The sequence below is a fragment of the Canis aureus genome, chromosome 10 (genome assembly GCF_053574225.1).
Source record: "Canis aureus isolate CA01 chromosome 10, VMU_Caureus_v.1.0, whole genome shotgun sequence".
NCBI lineage: Eukaryota > Metazoa > Chordata > Mammalia > Carnivora > Canidae > Canis > Canis aureus.
In genome coordinates, this window is record NC_135620.1 from 17,940,120 (window position 1) to 17,963,564 (window position 23,445).

Below are 23,445 nucleotides of genomic sequence, written 5' to 3' on the forward strand. Positions count from 1 at the left end.
TTCCATCTTATGCTCCATTTTACCTTATAAGAAATAAAACCAATGAAAATATGTATTTGCTTTAGAACATATGGTAAAACATTTGGATATTCTATTTGCACCAGATGTTGTGGTTTATGTAATGGGTGCTCAATAAGTATTGTTGACTTATTGGACATATACACACAGGGAAGAACACTTAGGAGGATTTATAAAATCCTTTGGTTACCATCATAATTTCATGTAACTATCTTAAACTTCAGTTTTTGAATATGGGTGTTTCTTAATATCACTTTGCCATCTTTGAATGTATCTTGAGCTATAGGCTGACCGAGTAAAGAAGACCATTTAAAATGTCGAACATTTTTACAATGATGAACAGATTGTATGTGTTCTAAAATCCCCTTCATCTAATTTCCTTGCAGCTCTGTTCCCCTATGCCTTCCTCTCTTTCTGTTTCGTCTCTTCTTTCCCTCCCCCTTTGGTCCTTCCCTGGCTGGAGGCCCATGTAATTTTCTAAGTCTCTTTGAATGCAGGGCACAGTCTGTGGTCAGCCTTGCCCCGAGGGTCGCTTTGGAAAGAACTGTTCACAAGAATGTCAGTGCCATAATGGAGGGACGTGTGATGCTGCCACAGGCCAATGTCATTGCAGTCCAGGATACACAGGGGAACGGTAAGGGAGAGTCTTGTCTTTCTCTGACTGTTCGTAATGGTGTAAAAGGAAAGCTTGCAGAGCCCAGGGAACACCTTTGCTACCACATGTCTGTGACTATTCTGTAATATTCCAGAGGCATCTATAAAGTATTAGTGCATTTGACAGATTTTTTTCCCAACTCTGTGTGTAGAAAGTGAGCCATAGACAACGGTGGTGAATTGAGGATAAAGCATTAAAAAATAAATTAATAAAATATCAACTATCCAGCTAAGTAGGCAAGTGGTTGGACAGCCACTTCAAAGACCGAAACTTTCTATATCTTAAACACTTTTTGGTAGATTTATTTCAAAATTGGATGTGTACCGGGTTATCTTTAGCAAGTATGTTGGGCTTAACGTTACCTTCTTATGATTCAGTATTCTATTAAGAATATCAGTGATTTTCTTGTGCAGTGGTGACTGCGGAAGATCCAATGAGATTTCTAGGGCTCTCCAGTCCCATGTGAAAAAGAGTGAATGCGTGGCTCTGCTCATGTGGCTCTTCCGTCTGCTGTCATTTTTTGCATTAGATAGTAAAGGGTTACCCCAGACAGCTTTGCTCACCTTACACCTTGTAATTTGCTCTTTCATCTCTTAAATCCTGAAAGACCAGATAACCAAGCTTATTGGGTATGTGTGTAAAATTAGAGAAAAAAGACTGGAGAGGTAAGGGACTATACTGGCTCAAAACAAAGATTTTTGGAAACTGTGTCCTTAGAAACATCCTTATCATTAATAGTCCAATAATAATTTTACTGTCCTTTTGGGTTGTTATCAGGATTCAGTAAGTACATTAAAGCAGTTAGAACTGTGAGGAAGCTTACAAACATTAGTTCTTCTTATAGTTGAGTGATTTCCCTGAGCTGTATTAATACTAGCAAGTATCAATTTGAGTGATGTCTAGGAACTGAACAAATTATTTATTTATTTATTTATTTATTTATTTATTTATTTATTTATCATTGTTTTTTAGTGATATCTGTGACCTAAAGATTTCTTCAACCTTTTTCCCTCATTTTTTTTTTCTTTCCAAAACTCTGATCTAATTTTTTGACTTTTAATAAGATACCTTATAACCATATAGCCTGGTTCCCCCCTCCCCTGCCACCTCCCAACTTAGAATTTGTACTTTCTTGTTAAATTTATAAGTAATTTGTTGAAAATCTCATTTCTATTTCTAATTGGCTATGTCAGGATAAAGAAAAAATTACGAGTTTTTTTTTTATTTAGCTTGTCTATCAAAATTTTTAGTTAATTCTAATATTATTTTTAGCAAAAACTATAGTTATTTCATCATCTACAAAACATATTTGTATCTACTTTTCAGTGTTTATAATAATTGCTTCATTTTTTTGACATAATTGCATTAATTTAAACCTCTAAATCAGAGTTAACAAATAGAGGTCAAAGCGAAAATTCCTGTCTTGTTTCTGATTTTATTGAAAATGGCTCCATTGTAGTTTCATGTTACTGGTTTTTAGTAAACTTTCTTGTGTTTGAGTATTTTTTTATCCCTGTTTTTTTTTTTTTTAAGATTTTATTTATTTATTCATGAGAGACACACACAGAGAAGCAGAGACACAGGCAGAGGGAGAAACAGACAACCTGAGCCAAAGGCAGATGTTCAACCACTGAGCCACCCAGGTGCCCCTTAATCCCTGTTTTTATTAAGAACTTTGTCAGTAGTATCTGTTGAACTTCATTAAAAGGCTTTTCATCTTTTGTTAATAGAACTAGGGATTTTAACTTTAATTTTTTGATGTTACGCATTAATGACACCCTTCAGAGTGTGATTTTTGTAATATGTAATTGGGCTTCTCAGAAAGTTTTTGTGACTTATGTCCTGGCTAAAATTGTGTTTTGGATAGATGTTGTTAGCTGGGTTCTGGATAACATGACATTAATACTTTATTATTGAAAAATGGGTCAGGAAGAGAAAGGCATGGAACCACACAGAATCCCAAATAATAGCTTTGTCAGATATTTTAGGGCACTAAAAAATTAAATACAGTTGACTCTTGAAAAACTCAGGTGTTTGGGACACTGACCCCCCCCCCATGCAGTCAAAAATCAAATATAACTTTTGAATCCTCCAAAACTTAACTACTGATAGCTTACTGTTTAGGAAGCCTTATTGATAACATAAACAGTCAGTTAACACATTTTGTATGTTATATGTATTATGTATTGTATTCTTACAATAAAGTGAGCTAGAGAAAAAATTTAAGAAATTATAAGGAAGAGAAAATATATTTACAGTACTGTGTGTAAAAAAAAAAATCTCCATGTAAGCCGACTTTTACAATCCAAACCAGTGTTATCTGAGGGCCAGCTGAATAATTATTTTTCTTATCCTGTCATAGTTTAAGTCTCAAATTTGAGGCAACAAAGAAACAACAAACATACAAGGCAAGCTTATACTCATCTTATTTGGAATGCAGGGTTGGGGAGTGGCTGCTAATTTCCAGGTGAATTTTAGATTAAAGCAAGGAAGTCAAAGAACCAAAAAAAGACTAGAAAAGTGAAGAGGGAATTTCTTCTTGAATTGCTCTTCTGATAACTATTGTTTTGCTAGTGCACTGACAACATGATTTGTGTTTTCAATTATAACATCCCCATCTGGGTTCTAGACACACACACAAACACACACACACACACACACACACGTCACTAAGATAGGAAAACATGAGTGGCCATGGGGCACTTTGTGGCAGGAGATGTGCCACAGCGTTGAGCAGCGTTGAGGGCCTGGGGTCTTGGCATTTCCGTGTTTGGAGAAGTCAGTGTAACTTGATCACTGAGGTTAGACCAGAGCACTGGTGCTGGAGGAGCAGGTACCTACCACCACAGGCAGCTGCCAGCAAAGCATTCCCAGGATGTGGGCACGGCCCTTCCAGCCAAAGTGAAAACAGAACAAACAAAACAGACACCTTGTAGGCAGACAGAGCAGCTCATGAGACGTCCAAATAATAGTCCTTGGGGTTTGTGGAAAGGTTGAGAGAACACTGTGGAGAGGAAATGTAATATGGCACCACCAAGCAAGAGGAAAGAGAAGATGGTTTCCAGATCCTCATAGAAATTCTTCTAAAGGGGTTAAAGGAGTGTTCTCAATGCTAATGGCTTGCCATGGAATTGCTTAGTCCTTTGGGGTCCATGCACAGAACTGGTGCTCTCTAAGAGTTTGCTGGATGGAGAGAGCTATGGCTCTGTCATCATCCCTCCCAAGGTGTGAAGGCAGGACTCTGGACATGCCTGTGTTCCATATAACCTGCAAGCGAAGAACGAATGTGGGCCAAAGGAGGTAAAGTCAGAAATGATGGACAGGATTTGGGGGGATGTAGCATTGGTCTCTAGTTGGGGTAGCTTTCCTGTATTGGGGATTATGGAAAAACTATTTTCCAACTCTTTTTATATTTCCCCCAGAGCAGCAGTTCCAGATGCTTGAAAGGCAGGCAGCTGATCCATCGATCCCAGGTTTAATGAGGAATGTGATTCTTTCACACTAAATCATGGTTTGGCCCAATTATTCCAGGCACTCTAGGGAGGGACATGCTCAAAATGGGGCAGAGAGAAAGGAGCTGCCACCCCCTTACATGCTAAGTCACTTCCTTTTCCATCTGTTTGTAACAAGATGCAACATAAAAATCGAAATGGCATTAAAACAAACCTGTGACCCTCACTGGTTTGGGAATTGGTGTCATATTTTATTATCTCTACTTAAAGCTTATCCATTTTTTTCCAATTCCAGAGCATTACTCAAGAACAAAAATTTAAAAAATGTATAAATTCCAAATTTCCATATTTATACTATGTATGACCGATTTTTATGGCTCTATCTTTATCAGCCTTTCTGCCCTCTCTCGTAGGAAAATCTGTTACCTCTTTTACTAATTCCTAGGAGAGCTTTTTGTTGTTGTTGTTCTGCCTGTGGTCACAAAAACAATAAGGGCTTAAAATTTGTTGAGAAATGATGCCCTTTTTGGATAAAGGGGCCAAAAGGGGAGGAAATAAGTCTGTTTGACAAAGACTTTTAACTCCACTAACCTGAAAGGTATAAGCTACTTCATGATTGCTTTTATTTTCAAGATGGAAAATGTTTACTTCTAGAAAGATATCCTACCACCTTGGTTTGGTGATGGAAGTAGACATAACTATTATTAACAGGATTTTCATACAAGTGCAACTTTGATGAAAAAGAAATGAGAATATGAACCAAGCTTTATGTAGTGGATACTTTAGTGAGGGAAATTCAAATGGGTTTTTGCCATTTATAATACAAACTAGTAGTATGTTTTATTATAGGTTCAAAAGGTAAATATGGGTCAGGACCAGCTATTATAGATTTTGTTTTCCCAAAGAAAAGGAAGTCTCTGCCAAGATAGGATAAAATATGCACACTGCTTCCCTGTTATTTGGCAGCAGACATTTTTCCAGACTTCTGATCTATACTCAGTTCACCTACTTTTAGAGCTAACCTTTTTTACTAAGTTAAAATCATGTGCCCCAAAGCTTAACAGTTGGATTTGTTTTCAAATCCATATAAGAGAGAGAAAGCAGGCATCTGGATGGCTCAGTAGGTTAAGAGTCTGCCTTTGGCTCAGGTCAGGATCCCAGGTTCCTGGCCCCATGTCAGGGCTCCCTACTCAGCGGGGAGCCTGCTTCTCTGGCCCCCTTTGCCCCTCCTCCTGGTCATGTGAGCCCCCCCCCCCGCCCCCGGCTCTCAACAAATAAATCCAACCTTTAAAAAAAGAAAGAGAAAGAAAGCAATGTTATTTTACCTTGTTTATCTTTTCCTTTTTGGTACTGAATCACAAGAAAATCTGGACAGACAGGCTGAAAAGTTGTTAGCAGCCCTTAGCAGAGCCACGGTGTGGCCAAATTATTGTACCTCAGCATTTCTTTCTCTAAAGTTGACATCTTTACCGAATAAACTAAGTGACTTGGCTTATTAAAGCTTCTTACAAGTTAAAAATAGAGTACCTTTTTAAAATACTCTGGTCTAAAAATAGGTATACTCCTGTGTAATTTTAAAGCACACATCTGATTTTATGCTAAATGATAGGTAGTTACTACAGGACTTTGCAAATGGTTTGTTGAGCAATTGATTTGAAGATTTTGCCTATTAACAAACACACCGCAAGATATCCTAAGTGTCAGGTGAGACCAAGTTTACAAGAGGTCCCTTTCCTTTTCTCTATCACATTAAATATATGCTAGAGTCAGGGTTAACCATAGAAGTGTCAAAGGGATCTCAAGATTTATCATCTATATTTAAATAGAATCCCATTCAAACTTGCTATTATTACTAATCATACCCTATTATTAAAAATATGCAAAGCCTTGTGGAAAATGTTTGCTTTTCAGAGCTTTTGCTACTTCCTTTACGTATCCTAGAATTCATTATTATGCACTTGCTGCTTGCATTATACTGATCTGAAAAAATGCAGTGCTGACCTACATTTCTGACCATGGGTCTGGCGTGACTTGAGAGCCACATGGGAAGTGTCTGCTGGTTCCCAACCACAAAGTGTATTGTACTTATGGCAGCCGCTTGGCTAGACAAGACCCCATCTCTCTCTCCCTTGGCAGGAAGTGCACCTTCTGTTGCAGGACACTCTGGAAGTCACCTTGCCAGGTCAAAAAGAAACTTGGCTGGCCCGACGACTTGTCATGCATTCTATGGAATGATGATAATTTTCTCTTCTCTCTCATGATTCCTTCCAGCCACTCAGCTGCCCACCTGATCTGACTTATCCAGAGCCTGTCCTTCCTCTGGGACCAGACTCTAATGTCATTTTTTAAAAGATAAAGTGAATTTTTGAGACTTGACATTTTTTTTCTTTGCCATTTGTCAGCCTTTCTTCTAAACAGAGGACAGTACCCCACTTAACAGAAATTTTGTGTTATGAAAGAAACTTCACGTGGCAAGAGTTCTCCAGGTGGAATCAAGGAAACCTGATTGCAATAGCTCTGACTTCCCCAGATCTAGAGAGAACTTTGTTTATTAAATACATAACTTTCTAAATGAGGAACAATTATTGCCATTCAGCGTTGAAAAGAGCAGACACATGGCTGAGATTAATGTCACCATGAAAGCCAAGAGAATTAACATTGTTTGAAATTTGCTATGAAGTTTTTCTTTTTGAAACAGGAAAAGCATATATTTTAATTTCCTCATTTGGGCAATTACTCTTCTCCCTTTTCTGGTATCTCCTGGTATCTTTCTGGTATGTATACTGTTTATTTGTACATGGCATTAACTAATCTATCTTCTGCTCTCACTTCCTGCTTGGTAGCTGCCAGGACGAGTGTCCCGTTGGCACATATGGAGTTCGCTGTGCTGAGACCTGCCAGTGTGTCAATGGAGGGAAGTGTTATCACGTGAGTGGCTCATGCCTCTGTGAAGCAGGCTTTGCTGGTGAGCACTGTGAGGCACGCCTGTGTCCCGAAGGGCTCTACGGCATCAAATGTGACAAGCGGTGTCCCTGCCACTTGGACAACACTCATAGGTGAGGGTCGGCCACCCCTGGAAGGTTGTGTCCTGTTAAAGTTTGAACTGCAGTGTCTACTATTTGAAAGGAGGGATTGGCAGAGAGATGCCCACTCTGAGACCCTTCCTGCCCCTGGGTCATTCTGAGAAGAAACCACCAAGTACATGGAAAACTTCTTTCCTTACTGGGTGACAGTCCAAGTTAGAAGCATTAAAATTGGTAAATGGTCTTGGGTGGCTATTAAATTCTCTTCTCTATTCATGGCCGTGGCCAAAAATTAAATTTACTGGGGTTAGTAGAACATTTCCCTAAGAGAGGGATTCTGTGACATTCCCTAAGAAGCAAAGATGTAATGAGAGGCATGAGTTAAGTCCAGTTTAGTACGTAAAAATAACACAAAAATGATTCTTGCTGCAGCATCTTTTACTTGACAGCACATCTGTGGAGAAAGGAAGTGCACTGGTGGAGGATTTGTAAAAGTGTTTCACATGTGGCTGTCTCATGTGAAATATGTTTTCAGAATTGATTACTCTGACATAAAACTCACAGGGGTCTTTTAGCTCAAAAATCTCTTGAAGAATTTAAGAACAGGAAACTATGGTTCCCACCCACCCTACTATACCTTGTCTGCCCCTGAAAATACCTCTCCACCCCCTTTCTTCCTCTCCCTCCCCCAAGGACCAGATACATATCACTTAGAATTCTGGGCCTTCATTTGCAGACTGCTGGAAAAGTTGGGTCTAACAGAAATGTAGTACATTATATAGCAGTTCACATGTTACAGGAATTAATTGCATTCAGCACAGCTGTTACTTCATTTATGCTTCTGAAAGATAACTTGTGGCCACTTGAGATCTCAAATGCACAAAAGTTAAATGTAAGCAGAAGCCTGTGGTTGGTCTCTTCTTTAAGCCATTGTTAGGAACAAAAAAAAGGGCTTTGTTCCATAAAAGGGTGTGTATGTGTGTGTGTGTGTGTGTGTGTGTGTGTGTGTGTCCACGCATGCGTGCATGCTTAGAATATATTTTACTGGGACATATCAAAGAAGTGCATTCTTAATGTATGTCAAGCAACTTTGCATGTTGCTTTAATCAACTTTGGTTTGCTTTATTGGCAAATATTGCCACTCTTTACATGACAAGGTTAAGTAAACATTTGAGGAGTGAAAATGAATCATCTCGGCAGGATTTTGTTTGTTTTTCAACTCTCCTATGTTTAAGGAGCTGGTAGGAGTAGGGACATGTCATTAGTTTGGCTACCTTTCCTGTAGTGTAAAGCTTTTCCCAGCAAAAGGTAAGCCTCATGTAGTGACAGCTAAGAACTTTTTAATATCAGAGTGCTTTTCATTGTATGCAGCCTGATGTCAAATAGATTAATAAGCCTACTCAAAGGAGCTGTGTTATGAGAAGAACTGGAGAAGAAGAGAGAATATTGATTTTGTTGGAATGGGGTACCATGTTAGTAGTGGCAAGGTCCAAGGGGACTATTAGTTGACTGGCATCAGTATCTTGATAATTTTGATATAGGCCACATGAATCTCAGCAGGTATGCTTTACCAAAGAAGTACGGGAAATTCTTTGACACTCACATAGATCAAAGGAACACTAAAATCTGTCTAATAATGTATAACAAATAATCAGATTAAAAACAATTAACATATGAAGTGCTTCCCTGAAAACCAGTTTTAAAAATTAGCTTTTGCAAAAAAGAAAAAAATTGAAAATTAAAAAAATTTAAAAATAAAAATTTTTTGAAAATTTCTTTTAAAATGAGTTGAGTGTTGATGATAAGACTCTGTCTTGTTGAATTCACAGTTGGAGTCATACATCCGATTCTTACACCTTAAACTTCAGTGTAAAGTTCTTGGAAACACAAGATTCCTTTGAACCAAAAGGCATAGGATCTTTGTATTAATCGGAAATCTAGCTTGTTCATTTTTCTATTTAATCAAGCAAGTAGAGCTTGCTATTACATAATTTATGATGTGTATTTATCCTAAAACCTTTCATTTTGATTACTAAGATAACATATGCAGTACAGACTATTAGTTTCTATTGTCTTTAGGTAAATGTTGAGTATTTGAATGTACATATTGACATATATTGGAGCCACATATCTGGGTAGAGGTTTGTATCAGTTAGCTTTTGCTGCATTAAAAAAAATCATGGTACAAAACAATGATTATTGCAGTTGGTTTTTTGTTTGACTATTTGAGCTGGGCTCAGCTCAGTGGTTCTTCTGCTTTCATTCCTGGATTCAGCTGGCAGATCAACTAGATGTAGATTGGTCCTAGAATTCCTCCCTCACTGGTCCAGCATCTGGCCAGTTAATGGGTGCCTGCCCCATGTGTACTTAGCAAGCTAGCACATTAGCCTGGGCTTCTTTGCATAATGACTGGCTTCCAAAAGCACCAAAAGATGGAGCAAGCGCCAACATGCAAACACATTTGAAACTTTGGGTTACGTCATGTTTGCTAATGTCCCTGTGGACAAAACAGGTCACACAACCAACTACAGTTTCAATACATTCTACCTCCTGATAGGAGAAGTTGCCAAGAATTTGTAGCCATTTTTACTTTTACAATCTATCATAGGACTGAAATGAATTTAAGTATATTTATAAGTGATATTCATGTTTTTGATTATAGCACTATTATAGAGCCTGAAGCATTCACTGTGACCTGTACTTTTCAGCCAAAAACTAACTTATGGTGGAAATGGTTTTGTTTTTTTTGTTTTTTTTTTGTTTTTTTTTTGTTTTGTTTTTTAATTTATTTTTTATTGGTGTTCAATTTACTAACATACAGAATAACCCCCAGTGCCCATCACCCATTCACTCCCACCCCCCGCCCTCCTCCCCTTCCACCACCCCTAGTTCGTTTCCCAGAGTTAGCAGTCTTTACGTTCTGTCTCCCTTTCTGATATTTCCCACACATTTCTTCTCCCTTCCCTTATATTCCCTTTCACTATTATTTATATTCCCCAAATGAATGAGAACATATAATGTTTGTCCTTCTCCGACTGACTTACTTCACTCAGCTGGAAATAGTTTTGAACAGCAAAACAAAATTTAAGATTTATTAAGATTCCTTATGGTATATGTATATTAACTCTTGTTAATAAGGACATTTAATAGCTGTGGGCAATAAGTATATGCCTATTTGCAAATGCCACAAAATTGTCATTACATATGAGCATTAATAGCACCAAAGTAGGGATCCCTGGGTGGCGCAGCAGTTTGGCGCCTGCCTTTGGCCCAGGGCGCGATCCTGGAGACCCGGGATCGAGTCCCACGTCGGGCTCCCGGTGCATGGAGCCTGCTTCTCCCTCTGCCTGTGTCTCTGCCTCTCTCTCTCTCTGTGACTATCATAAATAAATAAAATTAAAAAAAAATTAAAAAAAAATAGCACCAAAGTAAATGAATAAAAGGAAGTTTGATTATGATCTATTTTAGCCAATATTGCATTGGAATCTTGCAACAATTTAACTCTTAAAATGAAAATTTTACTAAAATGTTTATATCTAGTTATATATGTGTATGAAATGATAGGTATTCCTATCTGCATATAATCCTATTTTCATATACACAAAGCAGTCTGTTTTTTAGAAAGAAAATGAGTAGGAGTATGTTACCTTTCAACCTCCAATCTGCTGCACTCACATCAACACGTAAATCTCATTGCCAATTAAGCTGCCTGCATGAAAACCCATCAAATGCCTCCAAAGTGCTCTGGCTTCCTATATCTAATTACAAATTGCAGAATACTAATTTTGGTGTCAATCAATCTGAGAACCAGTGTGCTGTACTAATACTCACTGGGGGGCATTGAATATCAATTTCTGTGTCTGCCTACAACTTAGTCAATTACCTATCCCTGGATTGTCTATTTTGTTTAACATTTGTGTCTACACCATGAATATGATTTTCTACTTTTTAATGTAAAGTAATATTTTTTACTAATTTTTTTTTACTATTTTTTATAGTATGTCAAAGTAAGATAAGCTACATTGATCCACACTTAAAATATTCCTTTCCCCTTTCTCAAATGTTGGACCTTTCTGAAGGAAATTTAAATTTGTCCCTGCTTTTGTACAATACAGGTTTTATTGGTTCTGCTAACCTATTGAGCGGTGCTAATTCTTAAATTTTAGCCATTCTTTTTCATATGTAGCCCCCCTAGCAGGCTGCGAACAAACTTCCTTTTTCTCTGGTGTAAAAACAAACAAATAAATCTGTATTCAGGTTTGATTCTGCTACTACCCATGTTGGGCTTTGGATAAATTACTCTTTCAGGGTCACTGTTGCCTGATTTATAAAGTGAGATGATACCCAACGCTTAGAATGACTTGTGAGGATTGAATGAAATAATGCATGTGGATTCCTGAGCATGACGCTAACACATATTCAGTGCTCAGTAAATGCTAGCTGCTAGACTGTGCATTGACTTACAGTATCATCAGAAACGTCACGTGAGTGAGTATTCCCTGCAATTAATGGTGGTTCCCTTTTAGCCACAACTTTGACATTTTATTTTTTTATTTTTGTTTTTATTTGCAAATTCTTGTTAAATTTTTAATGTAGGCCATTCATAACTGTAACTGTTCAAAATAACATAGCATCAATGATCTCCTCTACAGATTATAGTTTTTCAAATATACAAAGTAATAATCTCAAAAGCTTTGAAAATGTCTATATACAGTTTCTAAATCTATGATCATTCTCAGTGAATTCATCTAGTTTCTCAAATAATAATTATATTTTATTTATTTATTTTTAATTTCATTATTATTTATATTTTATTTATTTATTTATTTAGTATATTTTTTTATTGGAGTTCTATTTGCCAACATATAGCATAACACCCAGTGCTCATCCCATCAACTTTGACATTTTAAAAACTAATTCTAGGGTGAATGTTGCCTTTCTGTGCAGATATACAGATTATTATTCAGCATGGCTGGATGGCTCGGAGATATTGGGAAAGGAATATTTAAGAATCAGATCCCTCTGTACATCAACTGCCATTTTCACTAACTCAATAAGTATTTCCTGTGTGCCCACTTTGGGCCAGAGATGGGTAACAAAACATGCTTGATTCTTGTCTTCATGGAGCTGGAGGTCTAGAGGGGAAGGAAGACATGAGTAAAATGAAAAGGCCAGGCAAAGAATGGGGAAACAGTATTTCAGGCATATGGAATAGCCCATGCCATGCCCTTATATTGGCAATGCTGAATGTTTTCACCAACTAAAAGAAACCCATTGTAGTGGAGCATAGTAATAAAGAGAGAATAATACCTAAAAAAGAGGTTGGGAAGTAGGCAGTGGCCAGGTAATAATGACCTGTGGGCTGTATTTAGGATGACGTTATCTCTAGGGTCACAGGGACTGTTTGGATTAGGGCCTGTTGTTCTAATGTAATCATGAGTAATTCCCTCTTCACTCTTGAAAATATCCTGGCTTAGACAATAAATTACACAGTCTCTGTAACTGTATTAGACAGCACAGGTTTTATTCTAAGTGTAGTGGGGAGTTTCTGAAGAGTTTTAACAAGAATGATAGGATAGCATCTACTCTTTAGGTGACAAGGCACCAGTGAATGCAGAGTTGCAAGGCAGAAGGCTGTCGTGGTTTTGGGGGGGATAGATGCCCTAGGCATCGGGAGCATGGTGAAGATGAGGATGGAGAGATGAAGGTGAAGGCAGGGTATTTTTGAGGTAGAATAGTAGGTCCTAGTGATGAAGGGATATGGGAAATGAAGGAGAAGTTACCAGGAATAACTCTGAGGTTTCTGGTTTAAACAGTCGAGTGGTTAGTGGTGCCATTGCTTCAGTGGGGTGATTGAGAGTAAACAGGACAGGAAGAACAAAGACTCGGTATTTGACATGCTATGTTTGAGATGAAGGTGCCCCGTGTTTGCTCAAGAGTAGGGAGCAGATGAGTAGATCTGAATAGATCTAAGGAGATCCGAGACTCAAACACTTGCCTTTCAAATCCAAACCTTCTATACCCAAGAAACCATGTTAAATGTAGAGTGGCACTTGGGTATTTCTTCATAGCATGTTCCCTGAGTAATGTTTGTGATGGATGCCTAGGCCTTTGCTTGTGGGCATTTAGTTGCAGCAAAGGAGCAAACTGTCCAACCAACAGAGGTGTGGCAGAGATCTGCCCTTGACAGACTCGTACATTAGGCTCAAGAGGTTGTGTGCTTTCACTGAGGTACCAGGGTAGAGGGAGAGCAGCTCTTCTATCTCAGCTTTCTCCTCTCCCAGCAAATCATTCTTTCTAAAAGTAGAAAATCTGTAGATGAGATAAATACCAAATGTCTGGATGAGACAGTGGATTTTGCTGTTGGCTGTAGTTAATGGGAGAGATTTATCTCTACCAGGGGAGGAAGATGGTCTTTAACAGCCTTCCGATTGTAAGCAGAGCTAGTTTGACCGTTGAGATTTTCCTATGGCGAGAAGCACATGTGTTTTGCATGCCACAGAGTGCCCTATTGTGTCAGCCTCACTAACGCACGCCTCTCAACGCAGCTGATGTGTCCATTTGCTCCAGAGTGACAGCTGGCTGCCTGGCCTGTCAATGCAGCTGCTGCTTCAGGTAGAGACAGCTGCTCCACCACCAGGTATGGAGAAACGAGAATGCAAACAGGCAAACAAGCCTGTAGACTTTGGAGTTCCTTGGACATAATCCTGGTTAACTGATCTGGTATCATTCATTGGACAGAGTAGTTTAAACCTTCTCATCTAGTTGACCTGTCACTGAATTAGTGCTTTCAGTTTATGAAGATCATAACAAGTTTCAGACAAAAGGAAGCGGTTGTAATAGTCTTCCTGTTCGAGCATGATGTTGATTTCACGCAACATTTCTGTAGTACCAATCAGGTTTCAGCCAATTAATTAAATCATAGCAAGCCTGGGAAGGCAGTTTAAATTATTGTGCATGGAATTACCCAGCCATTCATTGCTCATGGCCAAAGCAACATTTGCATGGGCCTTGGGTGTCATGTTCACCCGGGAGTGACTTTCTCCTTTCATCCATGTCTCTCAGCTGTCACCCCATGTCTGGAGAGTGTGCCTGCAAGCCGGGCTGGTCAGGACTCTACTGTAACGAAACATGTTCTCCTGGATTCTTTGGGGAAGCTTGCCAACAGATCTGCAGCTGCCACAACGGGGCTGATTGTGACAGTGTGACTGGAAAATGCATCTGTGCCCCAGGATTCAAAGTGAGTGGCTGTGGAGGAAGGAGCCGAGGGGTATCATGTGAAACATATTGATGCCACATACCGTATATGACCTTTTCTGAAGTATAGTGAATATGCTAAGATCTATCACTTCATTAACAAGCAAGAGAATGAAGAGAAAAGTACTAATAAGTAATATAAGTGAGCACCTGGGTGGCTCAGTGGTTGAGCATCTGCCTTTGGCTCAGGTAGTGATCCCCGGATCCTGGGATCCAGTCCCTCATTGGGCTCCCTGTGGGGAGCCCGCTTCTCCCTCTGCCTACGTCTCTGCCTCTCTCTCTGTGTCTCTCATGAATAAATAAATTAAATCTTAAAAAAAATAAATGAGTAGTCACCTTAGAATGATGACTGGAAAGTGGGTAGAAGTATAAAGGCAGTGTTCATATTAATTATTTAATTCATGTATGTCATGGACTATGATGTATTTTAATTATTGCTTACATGATTTTTTTCTTTATGTAATTATTTTACTACATTATATAGGCAACAAAGAAATTACTTTTCCACGAAATTACTCTGAATGGTTTTTATCTTAACTCCGTGCAATTTGAAGGCACATAGCATTATCGGGTCAGCATTTATTATATATTTACATGTGATGGTTAACAGTATGTAAGTTTTTCAGTGACTTTGAAAATCCAGACCTTGCAAATAGGCCTGTGTGCCAACAGAGCAGGATTTTACCTAGTTTCTGGGATTTCTTAGCTGTAGATTAGGAATCCTTGTTTTAAAGAAAACTGGTTTGGTCTTGATTATTTTCTGTCATTTGAAAGAGGGCAATATTAACCGATGAAGATGTTGGTGGTTATTCTAGAGCATATAATGTGGAATGAGTAGGTGATAAAGCCTCAGAGTTGAGAGGATCTTTCTTTACCGGCTTTTCTAACCTATGCCACTATTCTTTGGTAGAGCCCTTGAATTAGCCTGTGTTAAGGCTCTTCTGTTTTTATTTTATTTTATTCTGTTTTTTATTTATTTTAAAGATTTTATTTATTTATTTATTTATTTGAAAGAGAGAGAGAGAGAGAGCACAAGCAGGGAGGAGAAGCAGAAAGAGAAGCAGACTCTCTGCTTAGCAGGGAACCCAAGACTGGGCTCGATCCTAGGGACCCGGGATCATGACCTGAGCCAAAGGCAGACGCTTAACTGACTGAGCCACCCAGGCACACCATGTCTCTTCTGTTTTTAAAGGAGATATCCTCCAGTCATCCTTGGTGGCCCACTTCTTTGTTTTAGGTTTACTGTCAGATAACAAATTGAATCATGCTATAGGCGGAGTATGTGTTCCGTTGCTTTGCTTCACCCACTAATCATATTATATATCATACAAGGAAGTCTAGGAAGCATTGTGCAATTTAATGTATAGTTTATACTTACATTTATTTATTTATTGACTACAATTTATAGTTTATTGTTCTATATCTGCTTGTCTGAGCAAGGACAAAGGGTTTTTTGTATTTGCTAGGAAGGGAAGCTAATGAGGCAGCAGGCTTTGAGTTCCATTTAGTGCTGTATCCTAAACAGGCAAGCTAGCGTTGGCCTTGAATCTTTAAAATTTGTATACTGGATACATTTAGCAACTTTAAAAATATACAAGTGTGAAAATTAGAGAGGGGAAATAATTGGCATTGCCAAGATGTATTTTTATTTATTTGTGTTGGTCTTATTTCTTTTTTTTTTTTTTTTTTTGGTCTTATTTCATTCATAAAATTGCATGCATTTTCCTATTTGTGTCTGTGTAGGGAATTGACTGCTCTATCCCATGCCCATTGGAAACCTATGGGATAAACTGCTCCTCTCTCTGTGGCTGTAAAAACGATGCTGTCTGTTCACCTGTAGATGGGTCTTGTACTTGCAAGGCAGGTAAGTGGGCGAACGAATCTTTCATCTGGCCTTCATCCTGGTACCTCCTAAGGTCATAAGAGAGAAACCCTGACTCGGGTTCTAGCTCCACCTGTGCCAACATTCAGCATCTAAACTCAGCCAGCCCCTTGTCTAGGGTGGGCTCTCGTGCTTTTGTGAGCCAAGAGAAGGGATTAGGGTAAGATCTCTAAGGTTGCAGCCAGCTCCAGAAAGTCTGGGAGTCTCTATGCTTTGGGTAAAAGTGAATAAGTAGACATATATCCATGCTCCTAAGTCGACTGGTTTGGAGTCACAACAAGAAGTGCAGCCGAGCCCCAATTTTATGCAATTTTATGCCAAAATGTGTCTATTTATAGTTGCTGCAACAGGCAGAGTCCTGGAAACTCACTGTTTGTGGTTAACTGGGTTTGCCTTAAAGATGGGGTTGCTCTTTCAAACACAAACCTTCCTTTACCCTCCCATATAAATATTTCGCTTTTCCACCCAGAGCAACCCTCAGCGTTCTGCATTGCGCTTCGCTGCACATTAGGGGTGTTCCCACCCCCATATCTCTTCCTGATAGCCCAGTGGAGCTTCCTGGTGCTGGCATCTTTGACTGATCATACAGCACAGATGGATTCTGGGTACCTCGGTTGTTGCTGATGGAGGCACTACACGGCAGCACCACTGCTCCCTGTGCTGGGGTGGGGGACCCAGCTGTGCACCTCCAAAATGTCTCTAAAGGGAAACGTGGCTTGGAGAGGCTTGGGAAAACTCCCCGCTGCTGTCGTTTCCTCCATGCTCTGGCATTCTTGTCGTGGCAGGCTGGCACGGGGTGGACTGCTCCATCAGCTGTCCCAGTGGCACGTGGGGCTTCAGCTGTAACCTGACCTGCCAGTGCCTCCACGGGGGAGCCTGCAACACCCAGGACGGGACCTGCACGTGTGCGCCTGGATGGCGCGGGGACAAATGTGAACTCCCCTGCCAGGTACGCGCGAACCAGCACCCCAGCTGAGGGCAGAGTGTCAGCCCGCTGGGGCAGATTTCCTGATTTCAGGGATGCGAGTGTGAACCAAACAAAATCACGATAAGAAATGAGGGCTTTGAAGTCGAATCAGACATAGATTGGAAAAGGAATAGATGTGGAAACTGGTTAGGTAGCTCTGCAAGAATCACTCCCTTCTTTCCCTTCATCTCTGCCTGGGTCCCCTCCCCCCCCCATCCTTCCTGTTCTCTCTGTTCCTATACACCCGTCTCTTCGTGGCAGCCCCAGTCAACAATATTTATCAAACACCCAGCATCTGCGTGTCAACTCTCCAAATATTCTGTCTCCGTTATCACAGAAGTCCTCCCGTCTCTGGGGTGGAAAGTGGCAGAGGATTGAAAGGGTGGTGACCAGTGTCTTCAGAAACCCTCATCTAGATGGTGAAAGGTTTAGAAACGGCCACCTGTTAACACAAGTATGTCTCAAGCCCCAAGAATCTCCAGAGATTTCCCTAGTTCAAGTCTGATTCCACTCTGCTGACCTATTTTGGAGGGAATCATCATTATAAATCCTGTACCGTGTCTACTGCAGGCAGACAGAAGCTGCAAATGGGACACGCGTTCTGCGGTAACATGGTGATTTCCCTTTCTTCCTCAGAAGCCCTTGGCCTTTTTCTTGCCCTCTTTTTCATGACTCTTTCCTCCTATCTCATTTCTTTCCTCTTGAGCCATTAAGCATTCTCTCAGTAATGTGAATTCTCTGCCTCCAGGAGAAATGGCGGGATGACACTGTGACCCCCTGAACCAGGCCCCTCATGGTGGGAGCCGATTCTCCCCTGGGCTTCCTCCTCATCAAGTATAACCCATTTCCCAACATTTCCCTAGGCTTTTCTGTGCTCTCCAAACCCCTAGGACAAAGTTAGCTGTGCTTCCTCTCATCCACCAGTGAACAAATTATCAGTGCTCTGAAATGGGCTTGAAGAGCATCTTTTACTCCCAGTCTGATTGTAGAAAAGCAAAGCCTGTGTGTGTGTGTGTGTGTGTGTGTGTGTGTGTGTGTGTTAGATGCATTAGAAAATTCAGTGAACTCCGATGATGCTTTAAGTGTTTCATATTATGGTGAAGCTAAATGCTATAGAGCCCCAGCAAACATGAGTGGGGCCTATTTATTTTTATTTTATTAAGTTCTACTCAAATGATAATGCTGTCATACACCTACAACCTGTTTTATGCTGACTCTCACATTCCTCGCCCTTGGTAATTGTGCACTGCCCAAAAGTTTATAGGGTCCTCCGTTCCTCAGAATCTGGCATGAAAGCACAGGGCTCTGCAATGCAAAACACTGTGTTACACGCAACTGATGAATTATTGAACACTGCATCTGAAACTAATGACATACTCTATGTTAGCTAATTGAATTTAAGTTAATAAATAAATGCAGCACTTTCCATTCCCCTGCCATAAACTAAATGATCACGACCACAAAGAGTCTTGTCTCTGCTGGACCAAAACTGATATGCAGGCTAAAACAGTAAGGCCTGGGAATAGATCAGGGAGGAGTATGTACCACCAAGTACTCCAGCCTTCCTTAGGATCTCAGATCAGGATACTCATGTTGTTTAGACTTCTGCATAGGAAGGAGGATGTTGATTGGGACAAGCAACAGAAGATTTTCACTGCTCCTTATGGTTGTTTTCATCACATGAACAGTTTACAGAAATGAACTTCATTCAATTAGCATTTTCTTTTAATTTTAGAGCTTTATGTGAGTTAGGATCCTCCCTTTCCACTAACGAGTAGCATGTCTTATAAGGAACACTGAGCTACTTTATAAAAATCTTTTAGGAGCAAAAGAAAGTTTCTTTATGAGTGGTGGCTTATGATAAGATAAAAAAAGATTCTCTTGATTAATTAATGTGTCTACATATATTTGCATATACATATATCAACATAGTGGCATAGTTGGCTTCACCATTCGTAGGACCGACCATTATATTAGACATGAACTACAATTTGAGTGATGTTCAAACACTACCACTTGTGTTTGGGGGACCAAGAAGACATGGGAAGAGGTAATTATAATGCATGTGGCTGAGAGGTGTTTGGGAGAAGAGGGTCCTGTATCCGAAGTGGCTTACCAAGGTCCCTGTCATCTCTAATTGTGCATTTCCATGACCTCATTGCTGTCTTCCATGCAGGATGGCACATATGGGCTGAACTGTGCGGAGCGCTGTGACTGTAGCCATGCGGATGGCTGCCACTCCACCACGGGCCACTGCCGCTGCCTCCCTGGATGGTCAGGTGAGCCAAGGACTGCTACATGAAACATGCCAAATTACACCTAGCACCATTCCTTGCTACTTTAGAGAAACACATGCAGGTCACCTTTCAGGGAAGAAAAAATGGTAAAGCCTCCAGTAAATTGCCACATTTTTACCCAAAAGGTATTACTGCTAAGCCTAATTAATCTGTAATCCAGTAATGACTTCTTGTTGAAACATTCAGGAACAGTTGATCTTGAGCCTTAATGTATAGTCAGACTGTCAGAATTCAGGCTGGCAGGAGTGGGGGGTGGGGTGCGAATTTCTGTGAAGCATTTACTTAGCAAGCCTTCTGTGATACTTTTGAACCCTGAGGAAAGAATGATTGAAATAAACCATAAGAACATAACTAAGTTCACATTGGTGAGGCAAAAATATTGAATATTAATATGGTTAATATGCGAGTATTAAAATATTCATTGCTATACATGAAAGTTTTAAAACTTTCTTTTTCTTACAATAACACTTAAGTCATAAAAATTCATAATACGATTGAGTACCAATTTTGTAACCACAAGGTGGAAGTTTCTCTTTATTTATATGGCTTCATGGTTCCAGCTAGGAAGTTTATCAAACTAACAGAGGTCTTGGAAAATGAGCCATATTTTTGCTTATGATAAAAAGACTCAGGAGAGGGAACTGAATGCCCAAGCAAATTGGGATCCTGCTTTTTCCTGTTTTTTTTTTTTTTTTTACATGAAATCAAGCTTATTCTAAAAAACAAAAACAAAGCCTTAAAGAATGAATGGAATTTTCAATGCTTATTTAGAAAAATTACAAATGGGAATACACCAGGAAAGTTATTGAATGTTGGGATGAATATAAATGCTCATATTTATGAGCAATTTCTTCTGCAAGTAAAATAAAATGTTGACTATTGATGTGCCAATTGAGCGTCAACTACTGTGAAACTTGGGTACAGGTATAGAGGTAGTTAAATGAACCAAAACTCTCTTTTAAAATTCTCACCCATAGTCATTTATGTATGTGTGTGTTTCATGTATATTTGTATATGTTGTATTTGTATCTAAATATATGTGTGTCTATATTCAGAGAAGAAAGAGAGATTTGTAGAACAGAACTATTTCCATATTGACGATGCTTTAGTGTCTTCCAAAATGGTTTTTTAGCTTGTCTTCTAAAACAGAAACTGGTAGTATCAAGCTAATTGTCCCCTTTGGTGATGGTTCATATTTTGAAAAGGTGCATCTTTCAGAGGAGAATCTTGTGCCTCCATGCCAGAGATGTGACATTTAGGAAATTATGAAGTCATGGTGGTCTTACCTCTTAGCAAAAATTTATAAAAAGAAAAACAGAAATAATAATAAGTAATGCTTCTTGAGTACTTACGGCAGGCTCACAGAAACTCTGCAAGGTAGAAAATATCATTTTGTCCTTTTTACAGTTGAAGAAACTAAGGCACAGAGAAGTTCAGTGGTTTGAACAAGGCCCCAGGGTCAGTAAACATGAAAGGTGGGATTTGCACCAAGGCTCTCCCATTGCATCTCCAACTCTCTTCATTACTGCACCCTCTGCCATACACAGATTTCTTCCAGAAAGTGCTGGGGGATAGGGCAGTTACGCTGAGATTAATTCTGAAAATGGGTGAGGACTTATGAGAATTATATGAGAGGACTGTGGTGATAAGTGCTGATAACCGGCAACCTCTTCATATATGTGCATGTGTGCGTGTATGTGTATGTTCATATGTGTGCATGGGTGTGTACATAGGAAGAGAGAGTATGTATGCATATCTTTATATGTGTTCATTTATATATAGACAGAGAGGCAGAGGTAGAGAGACAGAAAGATATACTGTAGAATTTACCTATTTAAATTGTATAATCAACTGGTTTTTAGTGTATTCAAAGAATTGTTCAACCATTATCACCATCATTTTTAGAAGATTTTTATCACCTCATAAAAAAAAAACCCAGTAGTACTTATTGGAACTTATTCTCCATTTACCCCCAACTCATGTGAACCAGGCAACCTTCTTCCCCTTCTCCCTACCCTAGTCAACCACTAATCTACTTCCTGTCTGTTGATTTGCCTATTCTGATATTGTATGGATTCATGTACTATGTGGTCTTTGGTGAGTGGCTTCCTTCTCCTGGCTTGTTTTCAAGGTTCATTCCTATTGGAACTATATCAGTACTTCATTTCTTTTGACTGCTGACTAATATTCCATGGTATGGGTAGACCACATTTTATTTGCACATTCATCAGCTGATAGACATTTGGGTTGCTTCCATTTTGGGGCTATTCTGAGAAATACTGTTAAGAACATTCGTGTACACGTTTTTGTGTGGATGTATATGTTTGGTATATAAATTAGGGGTAAAATTCCTGGGTTATAGGATAACTCTAATCTTTTAAAGAATTGCTACACTGATCTCCAAAGCAGCTGCACCATTTTACATTCCCACTGGTAGTATATGAGGTTTGTGTCTCCTCATCAAAAATTTGTATTATCTGTCTTTTTGATTCTAGCCATCCAAGTGGTATGAAATGTTATTTCATTGAGTTTTTGATTTGCATTCCCCTAATAAATGATGATGCTAAGCATCTTTTGTGTTTAGTTTCAGCCGTCTGTATATCTTTTTTTTCATCTATCTGTATATCTGATGTCTATTCAGATACTTTGCTCATTTTTTAATTGGGTCACCTATGTTTTCATAATTGAGTTATAATATTCTTTATGTATTTTATCTGTATGTGCCTTATCAGATATATGATTTGCAAATATTTTCTCTCATTCTGTTACTATGTCACTTTTTCATTTTCTTCATGATGTCTCTGCAGAAAAGTTTTTGTTTTGATGAAGTTAAGTTTGTCTAGTTTTTTTTTTTCTTTGTGCTTTTGGTGTCAATCTAAGAAACCATTGGCTAGTCCAAGGTCACAAAGATTTCTACTTCTGTAATCCTCTAAGCATTTTATAGTTTTAGCTTTTACATTTAAGTCTTTGATCCATTTTGAGTTTTATTTTATGTATAAAATATATATATTTTTGGTGTGATGTAAGGGTCCAACTTCATTCTTTTGCATGCTGATTGCATTTGTTCCAGCATCATGTGTTGAGAAAATCATTCATCCATCTCTACCCATCACCTGTATTGTTTTAAAATCAACTGACCATAAATGTGAGAGCATTTATGTCTGGACTCTTAACTTCTGTTCCATTGATATGTTTTTATCACTATAACTTTGTAGAAAGTTTTGAAATGTGGGAAGTGTGAGTTCTACAACTTTGGTGGTTTTTTTTCAAGACTGTTTGGGCTATCCTGGGTCCCTTGAACTTTTATATGAATTTTAGGGTCAGCATGCCAATTCTTGTGAAGATACAAGGTAGATTTAATGAGGATTGAGTCTGTAGATCAATGTGGGAAGTATTGCTAACTTGACAATACATGTCTTCAGATCCTTGAACCAAAGATGTCATCAGTGACCTCTTCAGCGGTGTCTCTCAGTCCTTTGGAATTTGTTGAGAGCTGCTTTGGCTTCTGAGAGGAGTAAACTGAGATGAACTGTCATGTGCTTGATTTCTAGTGTCTGAGAGCTACCTTGGGAAACAGACCAAGGCTGGGTAATGGACTTTATTTTCTGTCAATAGGAGTTACCCACAGACACAAGGACTCTCTTGCCCTCTAGTTTCTCCTTGACTTGCAAAAGCTAAGATAACTCTGACCTCACAGTGTGAAATTCCACCTCCTCATGTTTACGTGTGGCTCTTGGTTACTCAGTGTTATAACTACATTATGCTAGAGAGTAAACCAGATTTTGTGGCTTCCCTAGAGTTTTTGAACTCCTCAAATAAAATGACCAGTACTCAGTTATCCATGATCACAATGAAGTGAAGTAGCATTTTGAACCCCCTGGCAAATTCAGAACT

The 23,445-nt window shown here is 39.2% G+C and overlaps 1 protein-coding gene across 9 annotated transcripts in view; it reads left to right on the forward strand.

Annotated features, from left to right (window-relative positions):
- MEGF10 (multiple EGF like domains 10) overlaps positions 1-23,445 on the forward strand; it is a 320,303-nt gene that overhangs the window by 259,195 nt on the left and 37,663 nt on the right. For all 9 annotated transcript variants that reach the window (XM_077911490.1, XM_077911492.1, XM_077911491.1 and 6 more), the window contains 6 exons: positions 516-652; positions 6,969-7,181; positions 14,214-14,388; positions 16,149-16,269; positions 17,073-17,236; positions 19,431-19,533. In XM_077911490.1, the coding sequence (XP_077767616.1) occupies positions 516-652; positions 6,969-7,181; positions 14,214-14,388; positions 16,149-16,269; positions 17,073-17,236; positions 19,431-19,533 (913 nt within the window). The remainder of the gene's footprint in view (positions 1-515; positions 653-6,968; positions 7,182-14,213; positions 14,389-16,148; positions 16,270-17,072; positions 17,237-19,430; positions 19,534-23,445) is intronic.